Genomic DNA, 22,071 nt, shown 5'->3' with positions numbered 1-22,071 from the left:
CAAACATGCATTTAAACACTCAAATGTGTGTATACGTGCGTGTGTGTGTGTGTGAGTGTGTCCAGAGCAGTGATGTCAAAGCAGGGATTAGATTGGCTTATATTGCCCAGAGCAGCACATTCGCAATTCAGTGAACATCACACTCGGGTAGCCAAATCGCTGATTATGTTAGTTTAACTATTTTGCATCCAGGGGAGTAACCATCACCTCCTTCTATTTCAGGTTTATATCCAGTGTGGGTAAGTCATCTTATTTGGAGCATGATGCCTTCAAAAGCATCTGTACCAAAGTACCTGACATAGCTCTGGCTAAAAACATAGATCCTGAGTAATGATGTTCCAAAAATACACCATGTTTTTGGCTAGCGGCTGGAAAAGGAACAGCAATCAGGCTAGAAAGTCAACAGGCGTGCGTGTATGGCCTGTGCAAACTACCGCTCTGCTACCACAGCAGACACATCACACACAGGCTGTGGAGCAGACCTCTTGCAATACACACACAACTGGCTGTTAGTGGTTTGAGAAGGGAAGCCGTCATCTCACCCAACACGGGCCCACATGAGTCAGTCGCAGCGTGCAGACAAAGCAGGCAGACCTCAGCGTCATAAAGAAGCTTTGCTTTGCCAGCAAGAAAGAAAACACTTCTAAAACGTCTCACAGTGCGTTTGACAGCATGTGACGGGACTCCAACAGCAGCCTCCAACAATAATCAATGGTATTATGTGAATTAAGCCCTTTTCTTGTACGTTACGTTGTTTATATTTAAAAATGAGACATAAAAATCTTTCCAGGATGCCATGAAACTGGAGCGTTTAAGAAAGAAAAGAGAGCAAAAGGAGCCATAAAGAGTTCTTGTTAAAAAGAAGCAGAGTCAAGGCTTCTTACAGTCGAGCCAGTTAGTCTAAAACTTTCCATCAAAGCTGAGCTGAGCTGCATGGAGTAATTACCTCTCACACACCAACAGCTCCCAGGCCTTATTAATGATACTGTTTGTGTGTGCGTGCACGTGTGTGTGTAAAGGTGCATGTACTGCACACACACACACACACACACACACACACACACACACACACACACACACACAAAGTAGATGAATATGCCTCCATGTCCTGGTCAGGCAGAGTGTTGGTGTGTGTGTGTGTGTGTGTGTGCGCCTATAAAGTAACAGCACCCCAGAGTGTCCTGCTTTTCAGACATAAACCAGCTTGCAGAAGTGATAAACCGAGAAATGTTGTTATGACGGGTCGCTCCTGGTTCTCTGCTGTCCTGATGACGGCAGAGAGAAGCCCACCCAATGTGATGTTCCAGAGTGTCTGGGTAAAAATAGGCAGATTCAAAACTAAGACAAAACCAAAAGTGGAAAGCACCCAGAGCAAAGAAAACCTCCACTAGCAATCCTCCAGCCTGTTGCTACACCCGAAGGCATCATTCCTGTCACCTTTAAATGTATATTAAACATTGATTTCCTGATCATGCAAACACATTTTTACAATTGCAAATCAAGTCCCCGTCTGTGTTATTTGAGTTGTAAATTTGACTAAAATTTGACTGATGTTCGGTATTGGAAGAAGTGCTCAGATTTTTTACTTAAATACAACAATGTAAAAATAGTCCAGTACAAGGAGTAACAAGTACAGCATTTCCCTCTGAAATGTATTGAAGTAGAAAATCTTAACCTCACAAGATATTCTAACAACAGAGGAAAAGACAAACTAAATAACGGAAAGGGGTGAAATAACTTTGCAGCCCATGATGGATGTTTCATTGGATGTTCTGGTTGCTCAGGGGACTGAATCACATGTTCTCTGAGGTCAAACCAGCTCATGATCTCTATTGCATATATGGTATTTCCTGTTACTCCTGACCAGAGACTGTAAATACATTCTGAGCTCCTGACTAGGATTAAACCTGTATATCCGCCTTCCCATTCTCTAATCAGCCATGTTGTCTTTGATGTGACTAGCCAAGTTATATTTTTATCTTTGTGGACATTTTCTGATTTTTATTTATGAATCACACTGCCTTAAGGAGCTGCTAAGCCTACAAGAATTCCCTAAGTCTGGGTTTTAATGGAGACATGTCTCATGATGGTCTAACTGCTGTTTCAAAGGCTTTTTCATGGGAAAACAGTGACTACTTGCCATGTTTTGGTAAGAAAATTAGTTAATTTGATTATTTAGGAAAATAGCTCTTGGATCAGTATTTGCTTCATCCTTCAAAATCAACTGCTCCCCATAATAGTAAAATGTCCCAAAACTTGATTAATATTCCTAAATGAATCTGACAATGTTAAAGGCTTTTAAGTTATGTGAACAGGAGCTGAATGAAGTCCTTTGCTGGCATGACGGCGAGAAAAAAACGCCTGTAGAAACAGATTGATGAAATAAAAGCGGCTGTAACCAGCGTCGTAACTAATGTCATCTAACTTTCCAGCGTGAAAGTTCAACTGCCTCTTCCAGCGTTCCTCATAACTGAACGGAGAGTTTATAAATCTCTCACTCACTGCAGATTTAAAATGTCTAAATAACGTACACCCTGATGTTTCCACATCTCACCACATCATGAGATGGTTGTATTTTTCCAGGGAAGGCTTGAAATAGAGGGCCTGCCTGGGCAGCCAGTAAAACTTATTTGGGCATGCAGTCTGTGAGCCCTGCCAGCAGCATATAGCAAGAGACATAAAACCCCAAAAACCTGAAGTAGACAAACTGTGTTAAGTGTTCATAAAATATCTCTGGCTAGGGAACTTTTGATGGAGAGATTAAGGAAGAGAGGAGAGCGCCTTTTTGAAATGGAGCACTGCTCTGCTTCTAATGTGATTCCTGTGGTTTACTGCAGTCTCACAAATATCCTTAAATGTGAGCTTAGGAAGTCTGTCACTTTCTACCATTTAATATGAGTTCTAAGTGTAACATTTATGCTCTACAGTGGCCTCAGTAATTCCCACAATGGAAAGTGTTAATAGCATGTACACTATTTTAAATTTAAAATCCCATAATGCAATGCTTAACCTTTGCTCCGTTAATAACAGGTGTGTAAATTACAGTTTTGTGATACTACACCTGTCAGCGGTGAAGCAGAATGATGATGATTCACAAGTGTCTGAACCCTCAGTTTACTACTCACCACTGAGAAGGCCACTCAGTGTTAATCATGGAGGGGATAAAATGAATGATTGATTTCTGTTCTAACAAGAGGGAATGCAGCGTGATCTTATTGGAAGTGAAGAGAACGTGTGACATATTATTACTTTTGCACAAAGAGGAACACGATATTTTAAGAGTGAATATGTGGTCAAGAAATTTTGCACATGCAAGGGCTTTTGCTTCCTGGGCTACTTCTTGGGAAAATACTCAAATAAAACAGCACAAAAACAGAAAAAAAAAATCACTGCTGCTGATGATGGAAATGACTATTGTAATTGTAGTAGTAGTTGTGGGAAGACTCATCTTATTCCACAATGACGCCTCAAGGAGTGATATGGACAGTTACACGAGTACTGCACCCACATTTAGGCGTAGTTCTGGGAAAACAAGGTTTACGGATTAGTTTAGTGTTTATACGGATAAATAACACAGTAAGGGGTCGCAGCATCTTTATAAACATACTGACACCTGGTCATGCAGTACTTTCTGAGCGGTATTATCATGTATTCAACATGTACAACGCCGCCATCTTGTGGATACGCTGGCAAACGACGCTGAGGGCGTGACTATGTGTCAGGCGTCATCATTATGCGTCTGTCGCTCCAGTCACCACTACATGTGAAGAAAACATGGAGAGGCAATTAGTTTGACATTTAACTACTGTTTATCTTAATTCACACAACACTGTATGCTACGTTTGTGAGCGAATGTGTAACTTTAAACCACGTTAGGACTCTGTAAGTAGCTAAAAGTGAAGTAGCCTAAAGTCAGGTTAGCTAGCTTTACTCGCGCGGTCACTTTTCGGTTGTTTTACTAGCTTTTAGCCTGCTAACAGCATGGATAACCCGGAGGGAAATGAAATTGAGCTCCACGGAGATGAGGAAATTATTGAAGTCATCGACCTAAACGAGACGGAGCCTGGTCCCGGTGAGTAGAAAACTGTTATCAAGTCAACGTTTACCTTTTGCCTCACCTGTGACAAACAGTGTCGGCTGTGTTTGGTAGCTGTTATTAGACTTCAGTGATTAACTAAACTGAACTTGTTGGGGCGTTTTCCAGCTGAAAGACCCCTATAATCATCACCTTACCTTTCTTCCTTTCTCCCAGATGACTTGGCTGATGACTTGGAGGACGTTGACTTTGAAGACCCTGGAAACGCAGATGATGAAGGCTGGGAGACTGAGGATGAGATGGAAGCTGAGGCGGAGCAAGATGACAGCGAGCTCACCTTCTCCAAACACACAGGTAGCATGTTGCCTTGGGTTTTTGCACTCATTATCAGGGAGATTCAGTCTGTTTAACTTTTAAATAGCTCTTCCCTCCCCTCTGTCCAGGCTCAGTGTTTTGCGTGAGTTTGGATCCTGCGACAAACAGCTTGGCTGTAACAGGAGGAGAGGATGACAAGGCTTATGTTTGGAGGGTGAGCGACGGAGAAGTTCTGTTGGAGTGCACAGGTGAGTGTTCAATGCAGCATGTTTGAATCCTTTTGTTTACTCTTTCCAGTAGTTACACCTACAGACAATTTGTATACAGTTTTCTTGGTGTTAATCTGTAGCTTTTTACATGACACCACAGCTAAAAATGATCTGTGTGACACTGATATAATTCATAAAAAAATAAAAATGCGGAATCTACTAAAGTAATTTTTGTCCTTTTGTCTCCACAGGCCATAAAGACTCTGTGACGTGTGCCGTGTTCAGCCATGACTCCTCCATGGTGGCTTCAGGTGACATGAGCGGCATGATTAAAGTTTGGAAAGTAGAAACCAAAGAGGAGATCTGGTCCTTCGAAGTGGGTGATCTGGAGGTAAGGGCTTCAACACAGAGACTGTGTGTTTAAGAGTCTGAATCAAAAATACTGCGTCAGCCTGAGTGTGTATTTGTGCATCTGTAAGCACTTGTATACAGTCTTTTATTGCGGCTGAAGGAATTTACGAGGAAATAAGAGAGGGTGACTGCTGAAGCTGAGAATTTGTGGTCTTGTGGAGGAAGTGAACGATCAGACATTCTCCCCTTCCTCAACCGCAACTGCTGAGTTGCCCTTTAGCAAGGCACCCAAACCATGATAATTATAACATCTGTTCATTGGTCACTAGTAGGAGGCTGCAGTGGAAATTAGAGGGTAATAATCTGTGTGTAAAGTAGCTGTTAATGTGTGGTTGTCTGCCCTGCTTCCTTCTCAGTGGTTGGAGTGGCATCCCTGCGCTCCGGTGCTGCTGGCGGGAACAGACGACGGCAACGTGTGGATGTGGAAGATCCCTTCAGGAGACTGTAAAACCTTCCAGAGTTCTGCATGCCAGGCCACCAGCGGCAAAGTCCTCCCTGATGGTGAGAGACGGGATAACAAGACACATAGTCATGTTTTTTCTGGTGTAACTCGTCTACCAGAAGCAGAATTTTTTTTGTTTTATTTTTTTACCTTTTTTCCCCACTTATTGATCTCTATTTACATACTCTTGATTAATACAGCCCCAAAACACACGATAAAACAAACCTCAAAAGTCTTGGAGTAAAATATTAAATTATTGTTCTTTCTGTTTTTCTGCAGGTAAACGGGCTGTGGTGGGTTATGAGGATGGAACGGTACGCGTGTGGGATTTGAAGCAGGGAAACGCCGTCCACGTCATTAAAGGTGAGTCTGGCAGCTCTAAGGTGTCGGAACTTGATAGAGAGATCACGCAAGAGAGAAATGCATTTATAGGAAAACTGAGGAGCAACGATGCAGAGATTTTTTATTTTCAAGATAAGAACATGTCAGAGGAAGTGACTCTGCTGCTCCAACCCCAATAGGAAAGTCATTCTGGCATTTATTGTGATGAGTTAAAAGAGGTTAAATGGTTTCTCCCAACATAGCTACAAAGTTGTATTCAAACAGAAGACAACAATAAATAAAAGACTATAACTGTATCAGACATTAATCAAATACAGAGTTACAGCCCAACAGAACAGGCAAAAGCAGGGATTGACAATCTTTGTTTGAGAAGTGTCTGGAAGATCCACATCACTGTTACATTGATGATTTTGTCTCGTTCAACAGGTCAGGATGGACACAAGGGGGCGCTGACCTGTCTGGCGTATAACAAGGACGGCTCTCTGGTGCTGACGGGTTCAGTGGACGGTTGTGCCAAGCTCATCAACACTGCCACAGGCAAGGTGGGTGTCAGAACGACGTAATAAAAGATAGAAAAGAAAGATGTGAAACATTATCCTGTTGTTATTTGTAAGACTTAAGTGTTCTTTATCAGCTTCCAATCTCCGTGTTTTGTGTGTTTATAGGTGGTCGGGTCGTTCTCTGTGGATGCAGGTAAAGCAAAAGGATCAAAAGACGAGGAAGAATCCAACTCTGTCGAATCTGTGGGATTCTGCAACATGTGAGTTGTGAAGCATTGTAAACTTTGGTGGAAGTCACCAGCTACTTGATGTAATTAGACCTCACATGTCGCTGACTGAAGTAGAGATGAAGTAGACCTCAGACTGCAGAATCCAGGAGCCACTATGTAATCATTTTGAAACCATTAAAACAAAACAAGCAAAAACATTTGCTGCTTAGTGGATACAGCTTTTAAAATTGGAGTATTTTCTGCTAATTCCTGCTTCAGATGATTGTAAATTTAATACCTTTGACAAAATATGCAATGTGTAGCCAGGACTTTGGGCCTCAAGCTTCTAATCAGGTTAATTAACATGGCTTTTGTCTGATCTGAATTAGGAGCCTATTTCTTCACTTCAGTCCTGAAGGGCAGGTGTGTGATAAAGAAGATAAGAAAAGTCTTTTTTTTTTTCTAAGTTGAGCATCAGTAAGGCCTTTTCATCACGCTTTGAAGGATTGGAAGGCCATTTAGTGGCTTTATAAGTTGTTTGTCCCAGTAGCTGAGTCCTTAGCTCTAAGTCATCGTGAGAGGGACTGTGGTTTGTTTATTTTGGAGTACCCTATTAAGAACAATTAACCCGTTGTACTACACATATGAACTGAGCTTCATAAGAGAAAGTATGCTTCTACTCAACAGTTCTTCTACTCAAGGTTTCATATGTCTTATCCTTTCCAGCCTGCCTCTCGTAGCTGTGGCGTACCTGGACGGGACTCTGGCCATATACGACCTCTCAGCACAGGTCCTGAGGCACAGGTGCCAACATGAGGTAACAGGCAGCAGAAAGACGGAGACTTTGGGTGTGTTTAGTTTAGTTTAGTTCTACAAGCATACCGCAAAGGATTCTCACTTGTCTCAACTCTATACTGTAACTCCTAGCAGCCACTTCTGGTCTTATTTACACATCCAGCTGTTACAGAGCAACATTATTATTTATTTGGAGCTGTGTTTCTGGTCACCTGATGAATTTAAGTCCAATATTCACTCTCTTAGCTCTGTTTTTGGTCTCCACCAACTCCTGAGGGAAATATGTTGCTCTTTAGCTACTAAATGCTGCGCTATGTTAACCAGCTGTTAGCAAACCAGATACAATGATTAGCTTCCTAACCAGTTTTAAAATTAGTTGTTCACAGCTTGTCACCTAAACTTCCTGTCTGTGTTCCTCCAGGCTGGCATCGTTCACCTGCGTTGGGAAGAGTCTTCTTCTGTGGTGTCCACTTGCTGCTTAGACGGAGCGCTGCGCTTATGGGACGCTCGCTCTGGCAATATGGTGTCTGAGTACCGCGGCCACACTGCAGAGATCCTCAACTTCACCATCAACAGGTGCAGCAAAGCTCTATCTCTCCTTGTAGAGACTGTTATTTCATTATTTCAACTGTCACAGTTTATGGATATATATAGATATATATTGATGTTGAGGCTGTGGTCCATCTCTTCTGCAGGGAAGCGTCGCTTGCAGTAACCGCTTCAGGAGACAACCAGGCGAAAGTCTTCTGCCTTCAAAGACCTGATCGGTAAAGAGAGCAGGAAGAAGAGGAGAGGAAATATTTCAGGAAAAATAGCAGAGACTTTTGATGATCAGACTTGTTGTTCTCTAATACTGGAGAACATGTTTCCCATCTCCTCAGGATTTTAAAATGTGTGGTCTCAGCATCTTATCTGACCTGCTTCAGTAGGATTGTAGTATTTCAGTTGTGCTTCATTGGCAGATGTTTAAGCTAATTCAAGGACATCTAAACTGAGAGGAAAAAAGCAGTTTTCTAAATTCAAAGAGTGATATATTACAATGTCCTTTGCCTTTGACATCCCTTTTAATGTTCTGTCCAAAATGTTTCAGAGATAAAACAAAAGACAAAAACAAGGAATTTTTCTTTGGTCTTGATCATCATTTTTTCCTTAATGTGAGTTTAGTCCTAGTTCACCCCGTGAGGATGTGTGTGTGGTCTTCCAGCTGTTCAGTCAGGAATTATCTCGGCACATTTGTTGCTGTAAACTCAAGTGTAAATACAGAACAATAAATAATCTACTTTCTTCTGGGTAACCATGAATTCCTTTTCAGCCAAGGACTCGAGTCATTTGTGACTAATGTCCACCCCCACCTCTTAAAACAAGACCTCATCTGCATCTCTCATCTGCAAACTGTTTACACTTGCGTCTATTTTGGTCTGTGTATATCAGTTTAGATAAGATGAAGATGAAACTCATACTTGTGGATGAAAGTGGTAATTTTGTGGGTCATAGTGACATGTGGAGGAGGGCTGAGAAAAAGATGCTGTGAAATCTTTGTGAATTTTAAGTGGGCTCTCTCCTTGTTTAGACTATCATGTGATTCAGCTTTAACTCGGATCCATGTTATTTATTTTATCAGATATGAGTAAAGGGAGGAGTTGAGTCAGGACGATTAAGGAAGTAGATCATGCAGAAACCACCACTTAGGTATGATTAATGATAAAAAAACAACAACTGTAAATGTGAAGGTGATGAGTGCTGTCGAAGCGGCTGGCCTTAATTTAGAAAAGCCCAACTACTTAATGTTTTTATCATTTAATAGATCAGTTCATCTTTAGCCCAAGGTGCCTCCAGCTCTAAAATCATCCACAAGTCATTACTCCTGTTGAGTACCACGTATGTCCTCTTGTCTTCTCACTGCAATGACAAATATCTGTTTCCTTTGTTCTGTGAGACCAACTTTAAATAGATTGATCTTAAATAAGACTAATTCTTTCCTGCCACGTGAAACAGAACTGGCACCAAAGCCACCGGTGGGACTTGACCGACAAGAAACATATTTTTAACATGATCATGTTCCTGTCTGTAAGTTTACTCCACTGTAACACATTGATGTGAATGTTTTTCATGGTATTATTGAGTTTCAGTGCTGCACTACACTACAAACAATGATTAACATGGAGCTCCAAAAGTGACAAAAGGCAGTAAAAAATAAAAGCAAAAATGGCTAAAATAAAAAGTTATAAAATGTTTTATTTTGTGAACTGATTGGAAGCTTTATATTTATTTTTTTTCATTTTTTCAATTTATTTTTCCAATAGTATTATTTATGAATGTAATCAGTTATATTTCTGACTTAAAATGTGCTTTAAGCTTTATAGCAGAACAAACTAGACTTCATCAGTGACAGCGAAGCAAATAAAAACACGGAATCCTCATTTTTCCTCATGATAAGGGTCCAATTTGTATGAATGAAGTAAAACATGAACCCAGCAGATCCACTCAGACTATGTGTAACTCTGTCGAGCAATTATGCTTTCTATGAAACAAGTGGATGTTGTTGACTGCAAAATAGAGCAATCAGGACGCTTTACTGCCCTGACTCATAATTCTTACAATCAGGAAACATTAGCTCACCAGCCACTTTGTTGCTTGTTGCTATGTCCGTGCTTTAATACAGGCCAAGCTGCTGGACGTATTTATGTGTGACTGAGTGTTTGCTGACATATGTATCTGTGTGTGTCAAAGTATGAGAGCCTGTTAAATGAAAAGGTCACAACATTATTGCACTTTATGCTTCTGGTGGAAGGTTACGCAAAGAAACGCCTCAGCAATGGCTCACTGCAACTGTCTGGTGTGTAATCCCTTGTATTAGTGGTAATGAAAATCAGGGGTGAGGAGTCAGTGCTTTGATTGGTCACCCAGACCCTGATAAAGACCAGACCAGACCAGACCAGAGAGGAAACTGCCTTTCCTCTGTTGCACTCCTCCCTGCTCCCTTGTCTTCTTTCAAGGCCAAAACCTCTCTTCCTTAAACTCTATTGTTGTACCCGTTTATTCTCGTCATCATCCTCTCCTCTCAGCTGAAAAACATCGGTATCCTGTGCACAAGTGCTTCTTCCTTGTACCTGGATTCTCAGCTCACACAGTCATTATATGTGTCTATGTGTACATGCATAACTCATGCAGACAGGAAGGCAGTAAAACACTTGCATGCACAAACAATGCCTGCAAGAAGTACACTTGCAGGCATTGTAAAAACACTGCTGCTTTAGTGGCTTATGGCCAGAAGATGAAGCACAAAATAAAAGAAAGACGTGCATATTTCCTTATCTGGAGCTGTGTTGGAATGGATTTGGACGCTGAATAATTAGAGTATTATGGATGTCTTCCTATTTTTGAGTTATATGTAAGTTTAAAAAGTCTCCCTTTATCCTCATGTTGCACAAAACTCAACAGTGTTTCAGAAGAATTAACGCAAATAGGGCTCAACTAACGACAGGGGGTAAATAACACCTGTCAAGTGTGGCGTTCAGTGGCAGCAGGATATTTTCCTCATCTGTCACAGCAGTGTGTTTGGCCTCAAAGGTCAGTGTACGTGAAGACAAAGGCTAGGAGTGGCCTAAAGGATTAGCACCTTTACACCTCGACGGGGCCAAAGCCTGATCTATTAAAACGCAGCTCATATTCTCTGAGGGCTCCTGTGCTGACAACAGATGCCCAACAAATTGATGGAGCAGAGGGAGACAGGTGCTGGTGCCAAGGTAAACATGTCTGGAGGAAGAGGAGGCAAGTGATGTTAAAAATACATCACAAAAACTTACTCAGGAAAAAAAAAAACAATAACTGATTAAAAATGTTAATATGTTTTAATGATTTTAAAGTGGCAAAAAATATATGTTTTACTCCACAACTTGTGGCTCACTTTCTGATCTGTTTGGAATAAAACAAAATATATATATAAATAAATCCCACCTATTTGATTTCCAGGAAACCCAGTATCAAGCAAGGAAGAGGTGAAACACGTTTTAGCTAATGTTAGCTTGACTTACAGGCTTTGATCTCCTTTGCCAGCCGAGGTCCGCGGATGACTGAATGTGCCTTTAATTCATCATATTACATTACATTTTTCCACTGTGTATAAAAAAAATCAAGATTATATCATTGATGTACTGTTGAATAGGACCCGGTGTTCCGGGAAAGCCAAGACGCTCCGTCTTCTCCTTTGTAATGTGAAGATGTTGTGGTTTCATGTCCAGCTTGTCCTCCCTGTGCAGTGTCTTTCCAGACACTCCCAGGCTGAGGAACGTTTCTGTTTAAAAACCGTTATCTGACGGGGGCTCGTCCATCTCTACCAGCACCAGGTCTGCTCCAGACTATCAGTGAAGGAGTCCTCCGTGTTTGGCTAACAAAACAGGTCACCACCGGCCCTCCATCCAACGCTGTGTTTAAACATGAGACGTGTGTGACAGCTGTTATGAATTCAGACGTACACACTGTTGTATGTAAACGTTCAGGTCACGAGCAAATATGTCGTAGCATTTGTTTTAACCTACGTGGCAGGGCTGTAGCCTACCTGACACGCTTTACAGAGAGTGTCAGACATACTGACAGAATCAGATTAACTACTGAAGTGACTTTTAACACCAGTGCAGTGTTAAAAATATAAATAAATGCAAAAGATTTACACAGAAGGCGGCTCAAAGTAAATGTATATGTAGAGGAAGTTTTGAAAGTTGAGTGTTTCTAAAACTCAAAGCAGCAATAATATACATTTCCTTGTGTTAAATAAAAATTAATGAATGTGCTTGTGTATATGATTTGTTTTTGACATGTATTTAAACAAACAAACATATTTTGGGAAATATGCTTATTCACTTTCTTGCTGAGAGTTACGCTTTACGTTGAGAGCTTACAACTAGCAGTTAGCTAACGTTAGCTTACGAGTCACTGCGCAGTAATACTCCTAAAACCACAACTTGTTGTTTTTATATGTCTGTTTGTATATGAATTAAACAAACAAGATACAAGTGTTAATTAGTGAGCTGTAGAGGTGTTGGTAGGCGTGTTTGAACTACACACTATCTCTGAACTCATTGCTAAAGAAAGTGGTGTCTGTACAGCTTCTAAATATTTTGAAAAACAATGTTATTTTTCAACTGAAAGAGCTAAAATATGCTAAAAAGTGTTTGTAAACTTCTTGGAGGGACGAGAGACTGTATGCTGCTCAAAGTTCTCCTTCTGGGCTTGTAAATGTGCAACAGAGGAAACGTCGTTTTCACTTCCCTCATTGTCTAACTGAACATTTAGTTGAGGAATAAAAATAAGTATGATACACGTTACAGAAGTAGTTTTGAAGCGTCTGGGGGCCATCATGGAGGGTGTGAAACCAAAGCACATGCCAAGCCTACAGATGCCGGGAATGTTTGCTTATCAGTTTCAGGCTGCAGTGATAACAGCTTTCCCCTGGACAGTGGTGAAAAACATCTGCAAGGGGCTGATGAACGAGAGAGAGTATAAAGAAGAAGAGCAGAAAGTTAGTAGGTCAAGGGTTACTGGACACTGCTGCCTCCTCATCGTCAGCGTGACCAGCGACCACCACTCAGGAAAAGACAGATATACAGTATCACCTCCTCCCTCCTCCTCCTTCAGAGTGCACTTCCCCTTTAAAGTATCTGAGAGGAACAGCCAGAAGAAGCTCCTGCAGTTTGTGGTGGAGGCTGCACCTTGCTGGTGCTTCTGCTCGTGGGTATGACATGCAGGGGAACCGGCTTGAAGTTATCAGGACAGTAATAAGAAGTTGTATTTTATTTGCATTTCCTTTGTCAAAGGATACATGACCGGACTGTTCATCCCAAAAAGGTAAAAGTCTTAAAAGTTTTGTTTGCTTTTGTTTCAAAACGTTCGTATTTTGCAACTGATCATTATGTATTTCTGGTGATATGTTTTAAGCATCAGTTTCAACATTACATGAACTATTGTCACTATTGTGACGCACCATTTCACTGCATAAAGTTGTGGAAAATGGTTTTAAAATACATTTCAGGGAAAAAAACGTACAGATAAATGCAACATAACCAGGAACAAAGCATAAAATTAAGCCCTAAAATTCCATTTAATGTTGAAAAGCCAATTTGTTTCTGTGTATTCACTTTTTAAAGACCCTTAAAGACAGTATTTGCTGAAACTGTAACAGGACTTTGATGCTATAAAATTCCCTTCATTGAGCTTGCCTGTAAATAGTATTTAATGTATGTGGACATTGGAAATACTGGCATGTTACAGTATTTACTTTTAACGTCATTATCATATATAATGTGCATATAAACGAGTGTTGCACAGCTGCAAATAATACTAGTGTTTTATGCTTAACATCTATTATAAAGCTTGATGTAAACAGGGAGATAACCACACATAATAAAGCGTAATCATAAAGCATATAGACATAAAACTATGTGTAATATACTTACTTGTAATATACCTGACCATAAACTGACATTATCTCCAGGACATGTACCACTTTCTAAAATATAACAGACACAAAAGGGGGGTGTAACTCCAGAGTCCCAGCTGATGAATTATTGAATGACTGTGGCCTCGCGTCCATCAACACGTGCTCTTATCTCGGCTGTGGGGAACAAAGGGGTCCAGTTTGTTTCAGTGGTCTGGAGATGACAGACAGGAACACTGCAGGGTATAGTTGTTGTGTTGCAAGTGTTATATGTTTCTATGTTTGTCTTTATTGGCAGTCCATTGGACAAAGGACATTCTATATCATTCTTCTTGGGGCTTTAACAGACAAAACAAGAGGGAAAGGGTTAATTTGTTGGAAAAACAGCGTGCTAACCTCCTCCTCATCCCTCTGGATGCAGTGAGAATAAATCATCATCATCTGGCTCTCCACTTGAGAACAGTCTGAAATCTGGTCAACGTCTTTTCCCTCTTGTGGTTGAACATCATGCTCTTGGCAACATGCTGCCTTTACTCCAAGCAGTTTATTCCCAATGGTAGTTGTTTATAGTTTGTTGTGATGGTAGCTTGAGTTGACTCTTGAACTCTGGAATTAGCTTGATCTTAACTGAATGTTAAACTGTGAGATTGTAGCTTTTATTCAACATAAATTGGCTTTCAAGGGGTTGCAGTTTCTCCTCTCTTTCTGGTTTGGTTTGATTCTGCTATCCATTACTGATAATCCACTCTGCTCCACCGCCTGCTACGTTTTCTATTGAATCTAATTTTTCATCTCAGCTCAATTGCATTTCCTCTGCAAGATTCTCCAAGCCTGTTTATGCTTGTCGAGCAACAACAAACAGCTCTCAGTTCACTTGATATAATACATGTAGCTCTCATGAATGTAGCCCTCCACTCTAACAATGTTTCTCCCTCCCAGGGTCGCTGTACCTTGATGGGAGTGGAGCCACACTGCAAATGGGAGGAAGTCTGCAGATTTCACAGATGATGGACAGCAACGACTCCCATGCTCTGCTCTCTGGGGAGCAGCTAATCTACGCCATCACCATCCCGCTGTCGACCTCCATCATCCTGGCCAACCTCGTCATCATCTTAGGCATCGTCTGGAACCGGCGGCTCCACAACACGCCCAACTACTTCTTCCTCAGCCTGTTAGTGGCAGATTTGTGCACGGGCGTGGCGCTGCCTTTCATACCATTAATGGGCCTGAACCGGGAGCTAACTTTTAGCTCCTGCCTTGTGGCTCACATCTTCCCGAACTTCCTCTTCCTGGCGTTCCTTTTCAACCTGGTAATGGTCCACTATGAGCGCTACATTTGCATCGTCGACCCCCTGCATTACAGCAACCTGTGGATGCATCGCAGTTTCCCTCTGACATTGCTTGTAGTGTGGACGCCACCGCTCCTGTACGCTTCTCTACCTGCTTTTGGGTGGAATAACTGGACAGGGCCAGATTGGAACGACTGTTGTGCAAATAGCCAAAAGACAACGCCACTTTCAAACTGCTCAACAAATGGAACCACCTGCTGCTCGTACAGGCGCGTGTTCCCCAACGCTTTTATCTACTTGGAGGTGTATGGACTCGTCTTACCTGCTATTCTTACCATCGCTGGCATGACTGGCCGTGTTTTATGGATCACCCGAGGCCAGCTGAAGGACATTTGTCGCCTCCATCGTTCAGTGGAGCGGGGAAGTCAGGCGTCAGACCGAGAGCAGAGGCTGAACCTGCGGTACACTCGCTGCGTAGTGGCAGTGTCGCTGACCTTTCTCGCATGCTGGGTTCCCTACCTCATTTACATGCACGTCTGCATAGCGTTCTTGATCAGTGACACCAAGTGGAGCTCCACCACTCACATCGTGCTGTCGTGCACTGGCATTGGAAGCATGGCGGTGGTGCCGCTGGTGCTCGGCCTGGTAAACAGGCAGTATACAGATCCTGCATACAAACTTCTCCAGAAACTCCGAGACAGATGGGGGCGAAGGACGCAGGGATCAGAGGAGGTCGCAGTCTGAGAAAATACTGATGAATACTATTTATGAAGATAATTATGCAGGAAATGATGACCTGACCTGCGTTGGTAATGTTAAAATCAATCCTCCCCATGAGAAATACATCCAGTCCAAATGCTCTTTAAAAGCGTACAGGATGTTGGCGGCTCTGGGAGGCGAATTAGGCTCAGAAAATGCTAACACCAGCATGCTAACATGCTCACATTGACATTGCTAATGATGTTAAGCAAATTCTCACAATGATAACATTATAGAAAGATTAAATTAAACTACCCTTGTATCAGTGTGCATCCTATAAATATCACTCAGAGACGTACAGTTTCTCTTTGTGCTGCCTGCTCACTTTAACCGCTTGTAGATTTTCTACATCTGTCACCCACCTTCCTGCAGTGTTTACTCCTTCTTCCCTCACTAGTGTTTATCTATATACTGGTATGCAAGCTGAGGATGGGATGCATCCACAGTCCGTAATACATCTACAAGACATGAGGAGATTAGGAGACGTGGTGGAAAACATGTTAAAGTTGGAAATGAGTTTCCAGTTTCTGCCATATTTAGATAAACTGTTACAGGAAGATTAAATGTTGTAAAAGCAGGCTTGTGCTTCAGAGAAACATCTGCTGCTTCCAAATACTTGTATTTGAAGACTAAAAGTTTTATTTGCTGTAAAGATCCATTCAAGGGAAATGAGATTTTTATTTGAGGCTTGATTAAACACAGAATATATGTCATGCTATTTGTTTCCCTAATCAAAGTGTGGTTTTACATGTGTACATACAGTATGTGGGTGGAAAAGAGAGTCAGCAAAGGCGAGCTGAAGAGGAAAAGCAGACTTTAATCAAATTAAAGCGCAAACAAGGTCTGACCTGCTGTGGGACATTAGGAGAGATGGGATATCATGGGGTCAGGGTACACTGCCTGTGTGTCTTTTGTCTGTGTTGCCTTGCTAAGCCATGTTCCAGTGTGTTTTCCATATCGGATATATTGTGTTCGCATGTGTCCGGAAGACAGAGGAGAACCGGGAGAGGAGGAGGAGGAGGGAAGACAGGGCGAAACTGTTGGGCTCCTCATGACCGACTGCTATCTTTATCAAGTAGAAAGCCTCTGACCTGTTTCATCCAACAAACACACTGTTCCCGAACTCCGAGAGTGAAATGAGAAGATTAATACCCCTCACATGTCTACTCGTTTAGTATATAACTGGATCCAGCCGCCTGCTAGCTTAGCTTAGCAAAAAGACTGGAAACAGGGGGAAACAGCTAGCCTGGCCATCCCCAAAGGGGACAAATCTGCCTACCAGCACCTCCAAAACGTAATTAACAGGTAGTATCTTGGTTGTTTAATATGTGTAGTGTGAAAATGTCAATTTGCCGTTTTATTTGGGATTATGTGACAAACGATATACATATTGTTAATAAGTACATTTTAAAGGGTACCACTGGACAGAGCCAGGCTAGCTGTCTCCCCCTCTTTCCATTCTTTATGCTAAGCTAAGCTAACCATCTCCTGGCTCCAGCGACATATTAACTGCACAGCCAAAGAGAGTGGTTTTTATTATCTAACTCTTGGCATATTTCCCAAAATGTCAAAATATTTCTTTAAGTAACTATAGTCTTTGTGTGTGTGACAGAGAAAGAGAGCAGACATATAATTGCTGTTGCTTTATTTATTAAATGTATGTCAGTGTGAATACTTGTCACCCTAACAGTAAACTCTGTAATGTCTTCTGATTTCCTTGTGATTACTTACAAAGGGGCAAGAAAGAGAACCATCAAAAAGTAAACAGCTTTTCAGGTTTGTTTTTGTATTCAGAAAATTAAAAGCCATTTCAAGCATGCAGTTGTTACCCAAGATCCATGTTTGCTTCCCCTTATCCCCTTAATCACCTCTTGTGATTCTAGGTAACATTATCTTTGTGTATGTCCTTCCTGATATTAACAGAAACACTCCTTTAACCACCTGCTCGATCCCACAAGTTCCTCATTTTATTGTTCACTAAATTAAGAAACCTTTTTGTTAGATAGGTGGTTTTCCTTTTCACAAAGATGCAATCTTATTCATATTTCGCTCACAAAGGCATGAGAGAAATAGCTGCAAGAAAACTGAAAGAACACACTGATAGCACCAGAAACACCACAAGTCCTTGCAAATGCAAACAAAGATAAGAAAATCTTTTCAAAAACACAGCTTAACATCAACAAAATGTCTCCAATTTCAATCACGGTTTCTTGGAAAAACGTTCAACCTGCCAAGAAGCTATTGTTGGACTCACTCTACCATTTATTGCATTAAAAGTCACTTTCAGGACCATTCGTGAAGCGTTTAATTTAACTTAATTTAGCTTAATCTGAAGTCTTTTAATTCACATTTTGCGGATATACTGTAATGCTGCAGACGCAGGGGTGACAGTGCCAGTCAGTCTTCAGTGTAATGGGAGCTTTCGGACACGACTCGGCCCGCCTCCACCTCCACCCGGATCAGCAGGCGTTTCTTGGAGACAGGGCACTCCGGCGGGATATCGGTGTCTTCCGGGATAAAGGTGGTTGCAGGGATGACGGAGGGTTCTGGGGCTCGTGGCTTCTTTGGCAGGTGTTGCTTCAGTGGCAGGTGAACGTCTGCGTGCAAGTAAGGACTTGGATTGGTTGGTTTGTTTTTAGAAATCTGAGCGAAAGAAAGGTTTGATTTTAGTGCAACACAACACATGAATCAATCATGAGAAAGTGTGAAATGGATGCAGCTTTTTGTTTTTGTTTATTATGGTGTGCATTTTTTTTAAATACTATTTTATATAGTATAATTATATTTAATGTAGGTTTTGTGAACCTCTAAACCTTCTTTGTCTACCTTTCCTACATTTCCCAGAATTCTTTTCAACAACCTCCTGATAGAGAAGACACAGGCTAGTTTCTTTAACAAAAAGTGTACATTAGGAGGCTGGTGTAAAGTAACTAAGTACATTTACCCAAGTACTGTACTTTAGTACATTTCAGAGGGAAATAATGTACCTTTTACTCCACCACATTTATTTGACAAATTTACTTACATATTTAACCCCACAGACAGTGAGGGGTCACAAGCCAAAAGGTTTGGGAACCACCGTTTTAGCTCATTTAAAATGTTCTCCTATCAAGCTATAGCAGTGTATGTTAATATTTTTCCAGTATCAGTGGTAAGCAAGTAAAATACACCTCAAAGCGACCAAATGAACCCAGAAATGCCATGTCAGTACATTCTTTAGGGCTGCTAATTTCAGAAATAGTAACAGGATGACTCTCACCTGCGTGGCGCATGAGGTCGTTCATTCTTCACAGAGATGGAGCAGAGACAGTTGTTAGTGTGAGCATGAATGCATCGTGGTATATTATAACATACAGAGACATGAGGGAATGCACTGAATAGAAGCTCATGCATATTGACGTGCTCTCACCCCCGAATCCCCACTACTCACGTACCTCTGCTCCTCGCCCTCCAGCAGCTTGCGGTAGGTGGCGATCTCGATATCCAGGGCCAGCTTGAGGTTCAGCAGCTCTTGGTGCTCGCGGATCTGTCCAGCCAAGTCCTGCTTGGCCCGCCTCAAGGCCTCCTCCAGCTGGTTGATGTCCTCCCGGGCCCTCTCCAGGTTGTTGTCACCTTCTGTCCTTAAGTCACTGATTTCCTTCTTCAGGGACTCTTCCTAACAAGAAAACAGAGGGAAGAAGAGAAGATCAGAGGCTGGTTGGATGGACAAGGTGTGTGCCGAGGCCTGAACTCTGGGAGTGTTGAATTACCTTCCTTATGAGAGCTTCCAGGTCACCGTTGAGTCTCTGGATGAGGCGCAGCATGTCTGAGATGTCCCTCCTTATATCGCGCACTTCCTGCTCACGCTGTCCTGCACTTAAGACCATGGCATCCATCTACAGATGTGAGAAAACAGCCGAATGTGAATCATTTTTTTCAACAGTATCTGGCCTCACATACTATACATTTCATAATATTTAGTGGTCGTCCCTGGGTATAATCCTCCTTTTCCTCACCTTTTTCTGGTTCCACTGCTCGGCTTCCTCTCTGGAGCGGTTGGCCATGTTGGCATACTGATTCTTGACACCCTTGATGATGTCGTCTATGTCCAGAGACCGTTTACTGCTGTCACGTAAGATCACTGTCTCGTTCTGGACCTGTGACTCCAGCTCCTTGATCTCCTGCAGGGGGCAGACGTGAGTACAACAGAGTAAGTTAGTCTGATGCCTTACAGTCCTTTCCACTATATTTTATGACCTGTTGTCCTGTACAGTGTTTGCTGACCTTTTTTCTCTCACATAACCCCAAAGACCTATCAGCCCCAAATGTGTTTATTTCACTTCATTTTAAAGTGGATGTTGCACTATTGTATAAAAGCAGATATTGTTACAATTGGCCATCACTACCTCATCATAGCCAACCCTGAGGAAGTCCAGTTTTCCCATCAGGTCCTCCAGCTCCAGAGCCAGATCTACTGTATCCATGTGACCTTCATCTGCGTTCTGTTACACACACATTAAACACACATACACATAAGTGTAGAGACGCCCAGGTGGCAGACAGTGAAGAAATTGCTTCCACAATATTGTAATATAGCCACTGTTTAATATCTACAAAATAACAGATTTCAGTTACCTGAATTTTTTCCCAAATGTATTTCAAACTTGGGAAATTAGTGGATTTATGAGTTTTCACTATGTTTCTAAATGTTTGAATAAATAAGCAGCATAAGAAGCTTACAGTACCTTTTTATTGATGATAAACTCATTCTCCAGTTCAGCTTTCTTTTGCAACTCATCCTCATACCTGAAAGCAATAGAAAAATGAATTTGTGTCAATAATGACGTAACTGGCATAGTTTACAGTCCTTGTATACTGTGTTCGCGGCTGTGGAAAACTCTTGTAACACATGTGGGTCTAAACATTGTCCTTGAAGAGAAATCATGAAATCAAATCAACTACGCTGTGACCTGCTGACCTCTCCTTGGTGTCATTCAACTCCTCCTGGTTCTTGAGCAGCTCGTCCTGCAGTTTTTCGTGGTCGTGGAGCAGATTCTCGATCTGCTGCTCCATCTCGCTCTCCAGCAGCTTGACGATGTCGTCGATTTTCCCGTCGTAGTCCTCCTGCCCCTTGAGGATCTTCAGCTTCGTGTCGAGCTTTTTGTTCTCATCCTCCAGGTTTTTCACCTAAGACAGAATAATGTTATACTATAGCTATACTGTAGCTAGATGCCATGTTTTACATATATTATCATCAATCTATCTTGTTTTCACCCATTTTGCTCAAAAAAGCAAAACTGTACATTGAGTCTATGTATATTTCAGGTTATGTTGACAGACTGATGACCTTTCTAGACCTCAGACTTAAAGTTATCTTATCATCCACAAGGTGGCGCCCTACATGTACCTCCACCATTCTGTACATGAAGTGAAGCCTGCAAAAGGAGACACTTTTCATGGCCTCAGGTCACATAATTAGACAGAGGCTGCTGGAGGAAGTCATGTTCCAGGATAGAAACAGCTTTAAGAAACACTATCCTCCACGAAGTCTTTACTTTGAGCTTGTACTGAACATTGATCTGCTTTTAAGACTGATTCTGAAATGTTGCATTGGTTCAAATGAGTGAATGACAAAGTAAAGGGACACAACAAACAAAAGACATGACTAAGAATTTGAAGGACAAAATACACAAACATATTGAATTATATTAAATAATTGGAATATTTCATACTAAAACTAAAATAAGGAAACGTAAAATATATGAACTGTTCTTACACTTTTCTTTATGTTTTGAGTATGTATTCATTTATACATGAATAAATTCATTACTTAATGAATAATTATAATTAATAATAATAATATAATTTACAAACCTTGTCAATCAGCCTGACGAACTTGTCGTTGAGTCCCACCATGTCGTCCTTCTCCCTGGATTTCCCCGACGGGTCGATTTTGTTGTTGGTCGGGTAGCTCTTGGCCGGTCCGGAGCTCCCGGGGGAGTAGGACTGGCTGCTGTAGTCTCTTGCTTTCGACATCCTGCAGCTTGTAACAGCGAGCTGAGATCTGGAGGCTGACCAGGTGAGCGGTGAAGGTACCCGCACACCTCCGGATCACCTGCTTTTAAGGTGGACAAGAACCACCCATCACCTCCCCAAAACTCTGCACGCGTCCAATCAAAAGAGGACAAGTGCAACATCACAGAGAGAAAAATAAAAAAGTCGACATGAAATACTTGAATTTCGACTCTGCACCAGTTGGTCCAAGTCACCTAGAGCCAATGGCTCCACTGGGGGCGGATTCATGCGTAAAAAACAGGTATAAAACCCACCTGAACCCATCACATCCATCAGG

The 22,071-nt window shown here is 41.7% G+C and overlaps 3 protein-coding genes across 3 annotated transcripts; 2 read left to right on the top strand and 1 right to left on the bottom strand.

Annotated features, from left to right (window-relative positions):
- Positions 1 to 3,773: 3,773 nt before the first annotated feature.
- On the top strand, positions 3,774 to 8,543 carry aamp (angio-associated, migratory cell protein). Its single transcript, XM_070930660.1, has 11 exons — positions 3,774 to 4,072; positions 4,253 to 4,390; positions 4,480 to 4,599; positions 4,812 to 4,951; positions 5,328 to 5,472; positions 5,693 to 5,776; positions 6,182 to 6,297; positions 6,421 to 6,515; positions 7,191 to 7,281; positions 7,681 to 7,835; positions 7,955 to 8,543. Exons 1-11 carry the CDS (start codon positions 3,982 to 3,984, stop codon positions 8,028 to 8,030), a joined length of 1,251 nt encoding a protein of 416 aa, XP_070786761.1. The 5' UTR covers positions 3,774 to 3,981; the 3' UTR covers positions 8,031 to 8,543.
- Positions 8,544 to 14,669: 6,126 nt separating this feature from the next.
- Positions 14,670 to 15,725, top strand: LOC139306927 (G-protein coupled bile acid receptor 1-like). Its single transcript, XM_070930892.1, has one exon. It carries the CDS (start codon positions 14,670 to 14,672, stop codon positions 15,723 to 15,725), a length of 1,056 nt encoding a protein of 351 aa, XP_070786993.1.
- Positions 15,726 to 18,211: 2,486 nt separating this feature from the next.
- Positions 18,212 to 21,764, bottom strand: LOC139306788 (intermediate filament protein ON3-like). The gene is made up of 9 exons (XM_070930742.1): positions 21,594 to 21,764; positions 20,698 to 20,906; positions 20,465 to 20,525; positions 20,126 to 20,221; positions 19,736 to 19,900; positions 19,490 to 19,615; positions 19,175 to 19,395; positions 19,000 to 19,025; positions 18,212 to 18,383 (listed from the first exon to the last, which is right to left on the bottom strand). Exons 1-9 carry the CDS (start codon positions 21,753 to 21,755, stop codon positions 18,376 to 18,378), a joined length of 1,074 nt encoding a protein of 357 aa, XP_070786843.1. The 5' UTR covers positions 21,756 to 21,764; the 3' UTR covers positions 18,212 to 18,375.
- Between the last annotated feature and the right edge of the window lie 307 nt (positions 21,765 to 22,071).

This window comes from Enoplosus armatus, chromosome 24 (genome assembly GCF_043641665.1).
Source record: "Enoplosus armatus isolate fEnoArm2 chromosome 24, fEnoArm2.hap1, whole genome shotgun sequence".
In the NCBI taxonomy this organism is placed as follows: domain Eukaryota; kingdom Metazoa; phylum Chordata; class Actinopteri; order Centrarchiformes; family Enoplosidae; genus Enoplosus; species Enoplosus armatus.
The sequence above is the reverse complement of the archived record's forward strand: the minus strand, read 5'-3'. Positions and strand labels throughout refer to the sequence as shown.

Excerpts from the sequence above, each read along its gene's own strand:
- LOC139306788 (XM_070930742.1), bottom strand. The coding sequence starts at position 21,755 with ATGTCGAAAGCAAGAGACTACAGCAGCCAGTCCTACTCCCCCGGGAGC. Across the intron at positions 20,526-20,697 it reads TTGAATGACACCAAGGAGAG|GTATGAGGATGAGTTGCAAA; the intron begins GTCAGCAGGTCA and ends TATTGCTTTCAG. Across the intron at positions 19,396-19,489 it reads TGGAAGCTCTCATAAGGAAG|GAAGAGTCCCTGAAGAAGGA; the intron begins GTAATTCAACAC and ends TTTTCTTGTTAG.
- aamp (XM_070930660.1), top strand. The coding sequence starts at position 3,982 with ATGGATAACCCGGAGGGAAATGAAATTGAGCTCCACGGAGATGAGGAA. Across the intron at positions 4,952-5,327 it reads TCGAAGTGGGTGATCTGGAG|TGGTTGGAGTGGCATCCCTG; the intron begins GTAAGGGCTTCA and ends CTTCCTTCTCAG. Across the intron at positions 7,836-7,954 it reads CTCAACTTCACCATCAACAG|GGAAGCGTCGCTTGCAGTAA; the intron begins GTGCAGCAAAGC and ends TCTCTTCTGCAG.
- LOC139306927 (XM_070930892.1), top strand. The coding sequence starts at position 14,670 with ATGGGAGGAAGTCTGCAGATTTCACAGATGATGGACAGCAACGACTCC.